Source organism: Paramisgurnus dabryanus, chromosome 24, assembly GCF_030506205.2.
Source record: "Paramisgurnus dabryanus chromosome 24, PD_genome_1.1, whole genome shotgun sequence".
In the NCBI taxonomy this organism is placed as follows: domain Eukaryota; kingdom Metazoa; phylum Chordata; class Actinopteri; order Cypriniformes; family Cobitidae; genus Paramisgurnus; species Paramisgurnus dabryanus.
In genome coordinates, this window is record NC_133360.1 from 25,295,185 (window position 1) to 25,308,007 (window position 12,823).

The 12,823-nt window shown below is 40.8% G+C and overlaps 1 protein-coding gene across 5 annotated transcripts in view; it reads left to right on the top strand.

Annotated features, from left to right (window-relative positions):
* crebbpa (CREB binding protein a) overlaps positions 1–12,823 on the top strand; it is a 39,884-nt gene continuing 27,061 nt past the window's right edge. For all 5 annotated transcript variants that reach the window (XM_065259630.1, XM_065259632.1, XM_065259634.1 and 2 more), the window contains exons 1-2: positions 1–812; positions 11,674–12,326. In XM_065259630.1, the coding sequence (XP_065115702.1) occupies positions 734–812; positions 11,674–12,326 (732 nt within the window). In that variant the 5' untranslated portion in view covers positions 1–733. The remainder of the gene's footprint in view (positions 813–11,673; positions 12,327–12,823) is intronic.

Below are 12,823 nucleotides of genomic sequence, written 5' to 3' on the forward strand. Positions count from 1 at the left end.
CGAAGGAATCAACAGCCGCCATCTTGTCGCGGCTCGGAATCAGGATTTCGATAGGGCACTATTTTTTCTTTTTGGACGCGGTGCACCCAAAACGAGGTTTGGCGACACATTTCGGCGGAAAATGACACCTTTGGATCGCCGCGAAGGAATTTTGGGCGAAAAATCCTGGAATTAATCGGCGTTCGTCGGCCACGAAACCCTCGTATATCTGATTTCCCCTTCAGAGCGGCGCTTGCGTCCGTATCTCGCTCCGACCAGTTATTGTTTACCGGACGCTTTGGGAGGACAGACAGCGCCGAGGGGACTTTTTTGCAAAAATATCTCATTTTTATGCAAACGTGCATTCCTTCGCGGATCCGAACGTTTTTTGCACGGAAAAAAACAGACGTCAGAAAATGGATCGCGTGCCGATGCAAATCTAACGACGCACGGGCGCGAGGATTCCTGTGGATATTTTTTAATTCGGATTTTATGTCGAATTCGCAGAAAGGAGGCGTTTTCTCTCGGTAATAAAACGATGATAATGTGGGTGTTGGGTGTTGGATTATCATGGGGTGAATGGTGGTGGCGACGCGGGGCGCTGTTGCTGCTTTTTTGAAGAAATCCTCCGCCGAGCAGCCCCACACTCCCCACATCTTTCGAAAGTAAGGTAACATCTGTTTTCTCACGAAAGGATCCTTCATATCCCCCCCTCCCTAAATATTCATCCAGGAGTGAATCTTTGACCATCGCCATGGCTGAAAATGTGCTCGACGTTGGCCCGCCAAACGCCAAGCGAGCGAAGCTGACAGCACCTGCTCAGGACGCCTCAGGTAAAAGTCCAGCAGGCCCGATAATAACCTGCAAAATATGAATTTTATAAACTCTTTATAAGCACTACAACACACTCATTCACGTGCCCAGTCTCATGTAAGTTAAGTTAGCTGTCAAAGAGGCCAAATACTACTCAGCCCGCCTCCCTGGTTGCAGTTTAATGCTAAGTTGTGATCGTGCGTAAGTTAACGTTACTTCATGGCTGTTTTTATATTAAAACTGTCCACTATGTAGCACGTATAGTCATCGAGTGCATGTCATTTGTTGCCCAGAATCACTTCTAGGTAGTAAACTTGAGTAAAGGTGTGCAGAAATGATTACGAAAAGCTCTGTCGTAGTTTGTTTTTAAGGTATGACGTGTGTCAGTGTACAGCTTGCAGTAACTTTTAAGTAAGTGTTTTTTTTACCTTACCGTCTTATTACGTCAACTAACATCGCAAAGTATAAAGCGTTTGTTTTGCCTCTAAAAGTTTGTTGCGTATGTGCATCGACGTTTGACATGTTGGCAAAATGGCAACACTGACAGATGAAATGTATTGCATCAGTTTGTTCGTAAAGCATTAGTTATGAAAGCATCGCGTCTGTGCCCGAGGCTTATTTCAGATCAGCATATGGAAAAGTTTCTCTAAAACGTACATGACATTGTTTATGTTGGTATAGTTCGTAAGGCCACTGTCCCGGGTCAGTTTTTGAAAGTGAAAGTTTTGATTTAGGGTGCAAGATATGATGGAGTCATGTGAGCTTTTGGATACGTTCATCTGATCAGTGCGTGAGGCAAAACTATTTTCACTAGGCATATGGTTACCCTTTTAACTAACACTGGCATATAACTCAATGCATTTACGAAATACATTTTATTAGCACCTTCCTTTCTTGGGACTGAACCCATAACCTTTTAAGCTGACCTAAAAGGGACATTTACATGTATGCTTTTGGCAAATGCTTTTTTTCCAAAGGGACTTGCAGCGCATTACAAGGTATACATTTAATCAGTATAACCTCATTCACACGGCACTTTGGTCAAAGAAAATTCCAATAAAATTGGAAGAGAGGCTTCTGTCACATCCTGTAAATGTTATGGGATCGCTCCCGGAAAGAGGACTTAGTAACATTGCCGTAACATACACTCAAAAAGCATTGTGTGTGTGAACAAGACCCAGAAACAATGCCAAAGTGACGACGCGAGTGTCATTGCAACCAGAAGTTATGGTTCAGCTCTTTGACACAGGGATTTAAACGCAGATCAACATTCATGACGAGAAAAGTCAGAAAACTGGACTGAAGCAGAGATCAGGGAGCTTGTGCAGAACCTGAGATTATTTACTAGCATGACAGTACAGGGCAATCCTGCGCTCCTTATGCTACGTACACACCAAACGCAGGGCACCACGTTACTCGGTCTAGATTACTCTCGGGATTTAACTTCGTGTCATGCGAATTTTTCGCTCGAGTTGAATATTTTCAACGTGGGTGAAGACGCGCTTGAGGCAAATAGCGTGTGTTTTCGCTGCAAACGCGCTGTCCATATAGCGTCATTCGCAATGCCCCACGCGAGGACGCGTCTGATCGCGTCTTTGCATTGACTTTGTATGTAATCTACTCGCGCAAATCGTTGAACTCGCATCTGGTGTGAACCCACAGTTATGATCTTGTCATAAACAAACATGCATGCGCGTTGTATCTCGAGAAAGAAATCACAGATAATTAGCAAACTTTAGACGCTGTGGAAAAAAGTCCAGGACTGTAAATACATCACATGTCTCTAGATGATTTTTCGGTATGTGTGTGAAAGCACGCACAGATTCCGGAAAATCATTAGCAGTGTCAATGAACGAAAAATCAAATGATCCTGAATGCATTTTCCATGTACTATCAGTAATCTCTGTGGGAAAAGGACTTATGTGTGTTCCCTGGGATCGAATCCACAACCTTTTGCTCTACGACTCTCTTCTACTTCTACTGAGCTACAGAAACATAGACATCTCCCTTACTCTATTATATCAGTAACTGCATGGTATTATGCATTTGGCTGTCGCTTTTATCCAAAGTGACTTTCGGTACATTCAAGCTACACATAAGTGTGTGTCTCTGGATTCAAACCCATGTCTTTTTGCGCTGCTAATGCAGTCCTTTACCCATTGAGCAACCAGTTTTAAACTTGCACACAGACCACAGGTCATGTTCAAAGGAGTACATGCTGGTTGTTGGCCATGGTGAGACTTCTGTCACTATCATAGCCTTTCATTGGCTAGTTAAATGTGACTGTATAAGGCAGCTGCCATTAACCACATGAATTGCGTTGGTGACCCATGCACTGTGCATGCTACATGTTTGCATTTAGCTAATAAGCACTCAAATGTGTTTAAAGCTGTCAGTTGGCGTGTACAGGTCGTGTAGATGTTATTGAGTCATAAATCTGGTTGCACAGAAAATATAGCCTTTTTATATACCTACAGAAAATATACCTACTGGCATGTTGGCATGATTTACATCTGAAGGTAGCTAGCGTAATTGTACGACGTAAACCGTTTAATGTCAGTTATGTGGTTAATCATGAAAAACTCATAGAAACCTGATTCTCTGGCTTCTGCACGCATGCGTTTACAAAGTAATGCGGTTTTGACCCCTTCTGCTTTAGCATCCATTTTGCTTGCGTACATTCAGACTACTACTGAAAGTGTCGGTGATAAAGGCCAGTGATGGATTCACCTCTAAATATATATATTGTTAGTGTGTTTGGCAAATCATGTTTTGCTCACCAACCTTTTATGGTGCCTTTAAATGACTAGACATTATGTATGTACCATTTTCCTATATAATAATATTCAATGTAGGCACTTGTCTTTATAGCCACATCTTAGGATGAGGATATGATGTATTAAAGATGGTTAAAGGGACACTCTACTTTTTTGAAAATATGCTAATTTTCCAGCTCCCCTAGAGTTAAACATTTGTTTTGTACCGTTTTTGAATCCATTCAGCTGATCTCCGGGTCTGGTGCTACCACTTTTAGCATAGTTTAGCATAATTAATTGAATCTGATTAGACCATTAGCATCGCGCTTAAAAATAACCAGAGTTTTGATATTTTTCCTATTTAAAACTTGACTCTTCTGTAGTTACATCATGTACTAAGACCGACGGAAAACTAAAAGTTGTGATTTTCTAGGCAGATATGGCTAGGAACTATACTCTCATTCTGGCGTAATAATCAAGGACTTTGCTGCTGTAACATGGCTGCAGGAGGCTCAATGATATTACGCAGCGCCTGAAAGTAGTCCCCTGCTATTGAAAGTAACCAAGGGGACTATTTTCAGGCACTGCGTAATATCATTATGCCTCCTGCAGCCATGTTACAGCAGCAAAGTCCTTGATTGGGTTCTCAATTGAGTTCCAAGCAATATCAGCCTAGAAAATGGCAACTTAAAATTTTTTGTTGGTCTTAGTACATGATGTAACTACAAAAGAGTTAAGTTTTAAATGGGGAAAAATATCTAAACTCTTTATAACTCCATTATTATATTTTAGCGCAATGCTAATGGTCTAATCCGATTCAATGGATTTTGCTAAGCTATGCTAAAAGTGGTACATCTAGACCCAGAGATCAGCTGAATGGATTCCAAAACGGTAAGAATCAAAAGTTTAACTCTAGGGGAGCTGGAAAATGAGCATATTTTCAAAAACAGTGGAGTGTCCCTTTTAAGAGAGTCTGAATCTCAAATCATCTTGAATATGTACAATCAGAAATCTTGTTGTGTGGGGAAACCCAAAGGACAAACACACACAAACGTGACACGAAACTGTGTCGTCATACACTGATATGTCTGCGCAGCACTGCAGGTCTTTACTATGGACCATGTGTTTGCACCGCTAACCAGTCAGACTTTAAAACCACACAAAAACTTCAAACCCACACAATCATTGTTTTGTGATCAACTGTTGTTACCTGTGCCCTAGTATGGATGTAGGTTAATGTGGATGGTAATATACATTGTCCTGATCAAAAAACAATACTACAAGCAAATTTTCTGACCTTACTCACCTTGAATGAGTGCTGTGAGAATTCAAGTTCATTTAATATCTAAAACAATTGTTGCAGGGTTGCAAGACTGTTATTAACTAACTCGCTGCTGTTATTCATAAAGTTTTAACCCGCTGTCTGGTATTTTGAGTTTTTTATACCATTCACCAATGAAATCCAGATTTTGCAAATATTTCCCCGTAACCATAACACAAAAAGCTAAAAACGTGTGCAGGTTCCGGTTTTGGCAAAACAGCTAATGCGTGTGTTTGCCAAGAAAGTCTCGCTCTAATTGCTTTGGCTGCGTTTTATCCAAGTCATATGTAGCTCAACACGCTAGTCCGCCTATGTTATGGGCTTCTTGGGTTTTCTCTGATGTGCTGAATCTCGATGAGTGAGGCGTGAGAGAGACTCTTCCAGGGTGACTGATGGAGTAGGAGGTGGTGTGTGTTTATGTCTTTTAAATTAAAGCCATTTAAAACCCATCACCCTTTCAAAACGGTGTGTGTGTAACCGAAGCCAAGCGCCAGCGGCAGTAACATGAGGGCAGAAGTCAAGACAGGAGATGTTACGCTAGAGTAATTCCGACACGGCGGGCGAACCGCCCCATTGTGTGGGGTAATTTAGTGCCATTTTGAGTCTTGACAGCACAGGCCTGCAGGATTAACTCCGTAATGATAGCAAAGCACAGACCAGTCGTGCCAAATGAAATCAACCGTCATTAAAACCAACCAAACCACCTTGGTTCACCTTCCAAGTTTCTCATAAATGATCTGAAATGTTTGTTAGTAGTCTACACACATTTTTGGGGTGTAATGAACATTTCTGACACAGAAACCAGCAGTTTACTGTCACTTTAGGAACCAAGACAACTTTAAAGGCATAGTTCACCCAAAAATGAAAATAATGTAGAGTTTGTCTAAAAATAGTAGGTAATTTGGCTTGGAATTTTTACGCAGGTGGACGAAGAAAACGCTGACATTCTGGGGTGCGTTTCCCCAAAAGCATCTTCCCCGGTCCCAAGTTCCATTGTTCCATGTTTCCAGAAACCATCGTTCTAGCCCACATTCGCAAACTGCATCGCAAAGTTGTGTCGCTTGAATTATAGCTCTTCACCTGTCGTTAGAAGCATTGTTCCTTGATATTATAATATGTAGACTTACGTTGATCATGCTTTTGAACAAAATAAGCAAAAAACATGTTGTACAGTCTATATCCATCATTCTAAATATATAAAAATTTTATTTTAAGTCTTTAAATTTGTAAACAGAATGAAAGCGCTGCATTTGAAAACTGCGCATGTGCGCAGCCCTACGAGCTTTAAGACCCTGGGGAATCCCTGGGAGGAGTGACGTAAGAGGGAACTTGCGCATTAATGAAATATCTTGAAAATAAGAACTAAATCACAATAACAAAATCTTCAATGTAATATATGTTATTTACAGGAATAATCTGACATTTAATCGATTTTCCCAGATGAATTACTACTTCACCTCCCACGTGACATCATCGACTATGTTGGTAAACCAACATTGTTCAAACGACAAATGTGCGACAAAGTTACTATGCTTTCAGGGAACAGTCGTGACAAGGTAGTTTGTTTCTCCAACTTTGCATCGTACTATGGTGGTTCAGCAGCAAGTTACGTCGTTGTTTGGGAAACGCACCCCAGGATTCGGAAGGTAATAAAATTACTGACTTCCTTCTGTAAATGATAAAAATACCTTAGGTTCCCATGAGAAACATCTTCCCTCCAAATAGGGATATAGAGTTGAATAAATTGATTGTATAATTATAGCAAAATAAATCGTATAAGTTATAGGAAGTTGAATTACTTAAAAGTAATTAATTCTAGACTAATGGCGCTTTTTCAATGAATAGTTTAGCCAAAAGTGTAAATGTTGTTGTTATTATTAACTAGGGATGTGCATTTGTCATTTTTTTATTTCGATTAATCCATAGGTCTGAAAAACGAGTACTCCATTAACTGGGGGCGGGACAATCAAAGGGGTGGGACATATACGTCATGGGGAAAATGAAAATATTTTATTAAAAACACTCAAATAAAACTTAATTTTGAAGAAACCAGGAAAAGCTTTGTGATGAAGTGAAACTAAAGGGTTAATAAACACAAACTGATGCGCTTTCTATATGACACACTCTACATAATATTAACCCTTATATACAACATAAATGTATTATACAACCAATATGCATATATCTGCACAAAATACAAGACTTAAACTAAGTTATGTACTGGAGAGAAAGTTTACCTCCCGTTGTGGATGTGGACAATAACAGCGTGCTTTGAAATGGGTCCAGCCAAAGCACAAGCTTCATAACATTAAGCAGCTTTTGCTATTATTTTAGCGATTAGCTGTCTCGTGTCGTCCTCTCACCTTTCTTAGTCAAGATATTCTTGTATCGCTCTCTTATATCTCTTGACTTTTAATGTTTAAATATGAGATGATATGAGGGAACTTTTTGCATCTTCTGACTGACTGTATTTTCGTCCTACTGAAGTGAATCCAAAAATCACGGCATCCTTTTAAACCATAGTAACTCAGTGATGTGAGGTGTGTTCAGCTTCACAGCATTGAACGGGTCGGCGGGTTGCCGTTGTGTGGGTGTGCGGATTTGTTTTTTTCAATCATGCATGGTGACGTTACTAATGTCATACGCCGGTCTGCGTAGCTCAACACAACGCCAAACACGCACCCAGTCTTTACTACCACAGGCGCTTGCAATGCTAACCAGACATCCAAATGCCGCCATAAACACAAAAATTAATTAATAAATAAACCCACATGATCATCGTTTTCGTGATCGGTCATCGATGCCACGTTCGAGTACTCAAGCAATGGAGTACTCGTGCCCATCCCTAATATTTACTAGGCCTGCAAGATATTGGTGGGAAATTGACATTGCGATATTTTATATATTACAAATACAGGATGAATTCACCAGATGACTTGAAAAGCTTGGTTGTCTTGCATTTCTTGTATAGCTCTGAGATGGCAGCTTGAGGAACATGGTTGTGTAATGGTTTTACGTATCATTTACATGTTATTAAAAATTTAATTGCAACAATATTAATTGGTAAACCACTAGGTTAAATCTGTGATTTCTCTATGCTGGCAATGGCATAAAAAGTTTTTAAATGTTCTGCGATGTGACTATTGCAGATGCGCACACTGCGATGTTGATGCTGAACAATATTTTGTGCATCCTTATTATTTACGGTTATGGTTCCCCCCCCCGTTATTTACCTCCCAATATTCATTGTACTTACGAAAAAACACAAACTGGTGTTTTTTGTTGTTGTTTACAATCGGAGTGGATGATGACCGCACAGTTCAGAACATTCATTAAATAATATATTGTTTTAGTTTGTTTTTTACCAATCCCGTATGTATGCCTTCAGGATACTTGGAATATGTGGCACAAGTCATGTGGAGATATTTAATTATGCTTTGCATCCTTTTGAAGCTCGAAGAGGTGGTCACTATCCACTTCCAGCGTAAAAACACACAAAACAACACTTAAAAAATCAACATCTTTGTTCTGAAGAACAAAGAAAAGCATTGTGGGTTTGAATGACTCTGGTGAGTAAATAATGACAACACTTTAAGTTTTGCACAAACTAATCCTTCAACCAAATTAAATCGGAGATTGTAGTGAATCGGGATAAAATAGGCAAACAGGACACTTACTGGATTAAGACTTGTTTCTACAATCCAAAATTTTTTTTTACATTTTGTATCCTAATTCACACCATACTCAAACCAGTGCACAAATGCACATGTGAAATCTTGGTCAATGTGTTTTATGCAATTGAGCATTGCAATGGTGTGGAGTGCAGAGAACTTAAGATGCATTTTAAAATTTTAAACGCGGCACGTCCTTCCGGCACGTGCATCTCACCTTCTGTTCATGTATATCTGTAGCGTCCTCACCATCCCAATAAAATCCTAGGCTCGGTGCACCTGTCCCAATTCAGAGAACCAGCTATACTTTAAATGCTGGGAATGAATGACAGCTGTGGTCTACGGCCGCACGGAAAAACTATTAATATTTCCTCCTCGGAGCCAACGGGACTAACAGAAAGAGAAAGACCGAAAGTACAATCCGACTTCCCTTTGGGACTCCGGACTCCAAGGTGCTTCCAAACCAAAACACTGCTTTGCATTTTGGCTCGGCTCCAGGCGTGTGCTTTTGCACTCGACAGCTGAATCCGAAAGCAAGCACGTGCACGATTCTGGCTCGGTGACGTGGGTCATTAAAGAGCAGAAACCCTGTGAGCGCAAGAATGAGGAGGGGAGGGAAAGGGCATGATCTCTCCATTCATTTATATAGCATAAATAAACACAACAAGAGTTGACCTATGCGCTTAACAGGATTACAGTCTAGAATACATGAAAGGAAAAGAAAGAAAAATGAAAACACCTAACCATCCTAAACGGCTGGAGATAGACTGCTGCTCTGGGAAACAAGCATTTAACAAGAAGTATTTAGGTGTAGTGCATACTATTTTTCTTTGAGTAGTATATGAAGGAGTAAGCAGAAATAAATGTGGCATAGCTTTTTCGTGAAAATCAACTTATGACTGAACAATTTTATGCTTGGATAGTTAAAAGCATTTAACGCTTTAATAGCTTATGTTTTTCTCATTGAAGGTATTGATGGAATTCATTATCAAATCTATTAATTCGCGCATCCCTCCTGCTGCGTTCGTGACATTTCCACTGCTAAACATGCTAACAGCTGCTGCTAGTCTCTCGCTGTCTCTCCACTCAAGCTGTTTTAACACATCTTGCGCTCTTCGCTTTGTGTATGCGTGTATATAAACTGTCAGACATATCCCAGAAGCGCATTAGCAGGTTTTAATAGATAAGGTAGATTCATTAGGGCTATTAGCGGACTCGGTTGCAGATCAAGCCTCAGCAAACGTATCGATTTAGACTGCTACTTGCAAAACTGGCAAAGAGTGTTTTTCTCAAGACCGCAAAGCTGCTAGAACAATATTTCGATGGTGTCAGAATGAATCTGAAAGAATGCAAACCCCTAACTTGATTTAATGTGTGACTTGATCCTGTATGGTGTAGCTTTCTCATTCAAATTTTTTGGAAGAGGGCTCAACCATGCATTTCATCCCATGCCATTTAAAGGCGGGGTGCACGATCTCTGAAAATCAACAAATGTTGACATTTGAAGTCACCTAAACAAACACGCCCCTACCCCAATAGAATCTGGACCTCTTTTGATAGATCGCCCCATACATACGCAACCATGGCAACGATGTCGGTTAGTAGACACATCATACTGCTGATTGGCTACAAGTGTGTTTTGGTTTACTTGGCCCGACTCCTGTTTTTCAAAAATCGTGCACCCCGCATTTAAATTTAAGTGACAGCCCTGCAAGATGGATGGCTGCATTGCTGATGTTGATATCTGAATACTTGACAGTTCAAGGAAGAGATTTGATTGAGTAAACATTACGTTGATTTTGCCAATTGCCTAGTAATCGTTTGTTAAAGGGGACATATTATGAGATTTGTAAAATAAATCGTTGGTGTCCTCCAGAGTGAGAATTTTAGCTCAAAATACCCCACAGATCATTTATTATAGCATATTAAAATTACCAATTTGTAGGTGTGCTGTTTTTGGGTGTGTCCTTTAAAATGCAAATGAGCTACAGAGATGCAACAACTATTCGCCATGATGGTGGTTTGTTGAAATTGAAACTCAGTGCCGTAGTTGGATAGTGCCGATTAAGGGGCAGTACTATTATTATTATAAGATCCCCTTCTGACATCACAAGGGGAGCTAGATTATAGCACTTAAACATGGAAAAATCAGATTTTCAGGATATGTCCCCTTTAAATCTTATGTCACATGCCACCACTTCTGGGTCCAAATGCTATATCAGATGCCTTAAATAACACTACCAGTATATTGCAATTGTAACTTTTATCTCCATACTGAAATACCAGATGGCTAGAAATTAATTCATTTTTAATGAATCTTTAAAGTATTGGTGTCCAGGATGCCTGGAGAATGTAATGTACACGGCAAGTTTGTAGGCTTAGTTTAAAGCAATACTCCAGCAAAATTACCCCACAATTTATTCGCCCTCAAGCAAAGTAAGATACATATGTCTATCACCTTTCAGACTAACACATTTTTAGTTATTTTAGTAAATGTGCTTGCTCTTCCAAGCTTTATAATGGTAAGCGTTGGTTGCCATGGGTACATTGTGCAGTGACTCTTGAGAGTTACTGAAAGCTAGTTATTATAGTTCATAAAGTTTAAAATATGAATAATATTGCATCGATTACCCGCAAAAGACCTTTATTAATCCCTTGGAGCCATGTGGATTACTTCTGTGAAGTTTTGGTGTTCAGGATGCTGTAAGCCTGGAGAATGTAATGTTCACAGCAAGGCTTTGATTAAATGTGTAATATGAATAAACGGCACATACAAACTGCTTGATTTTATTCCTTACTTTGGTGCTTGAACCTCCAACCATCAAAGACTTGTTTTGATTCGTTTTTAAATCAAGCATGGCACAACTATCCGATACTTTGATATACAGTTAATCGGTTCACATATTCATATATTTAAATGGGTTGTAAATTCATGCGTTCATGGTACAACTGAAAGGAATAAGTAGCATGTATTTTGATTTATACCACTGGGGTGTTGAGTGCTTTATTCTGATTGGTTGAGAAATGTTTAATGGATATGCATTATTTTTTGATAAATGCACACCTAACCTGTTAGATTCCTTGCGTATTACACCGTGCACATATTTACATTTTTATCTCTTTCTGTCTTCAGACTTGGGCTCACTTTCCTGGGATGACCTGGAGAATGATCTTCCCGACGAGCTGATTCCTAATGGAGGGGACCTTGGGCTTATGCCCATGCCCTCCAATGGAGGTTCAACAGGCGCTCATGGCCCGATGGTACCAGATGCTGCTGCCAAGCACAAGCAGCTCTCTGAGCTCCTACGGCCGGGAAGCAGCACCAACCTCAGCTCTGGGTTGAACTCGGCCAGTCCGCAGCCGGGGGGAATGGGAGCTCAGCTAGGCGGGCTGGGAAAGGCTTCCTTAGGCCAGGGCTCCCCTTCCCATCCCTCTCAAACACAGAAACCGGGCAGCGCTGCTGGAGCACAGGGAGCTAACGCTGGATCTACTGGCATGGGACTCGGCACGGGATTTAACCAGGCTATGCTTAACAACGCCCAGCAGCATGGCATGATGGGACAGAACGCAGGCGCTCAGCAGGGTCAGGTGATGAATGGAACTCTCGGGTCCGTAGGCCGCGGCCGTGGTACGGCAGGGATGCAGTATCAAGGTGGCGGTATGCAAGTGACACCTTCGGTAGGGGCAGCGGGTGCCGGAGCAGCAGGCAGTGTCCTTGCGGAGACTCTTACGCAAGGGGCACAGCAGATGGGCATCAACACCCAGCAGGCTGGCAACATCAACAAGGTGAGATTCATGTTTCCTTTACTATGGCTTGTTTATCGAGGTAAATTTAATACAAGTCGTAATCTAACTCAGGTCGCTGGAGGCACGTCTGCGTCACATAAGTTAAATTACAATGATCATTATTTGGCATCTGCCATTTTGCTTGAAGGCTTACGATAACGGCAACCACAGCGTTATGCTTGACGGGGAGGCAAATGAAAAGTTGTCAATTTAAAGTGCCATGCTACATACGCACATCTCATCTGTGCTGTATGCAAATGTGATGATGTCCCAGCACGATGCTTGTTTTTCTGAACCCTCTCTGTTATAGATCCATCATTGACTGATTTTGTCCGAAAGCAGCAGGTAGCACTTTGGTTTCAAAATCCCCAGGTGTAGTTGTGCAAACATAGCTTTGCATGTTTCAAATTTGATCAAATACTCTCATTTGGTTTGCCTGAAAGGTGTTCGTTTTGGACTCCTGTTGTGTGAAAGGTTTGCAACTAGTAACGCACAAA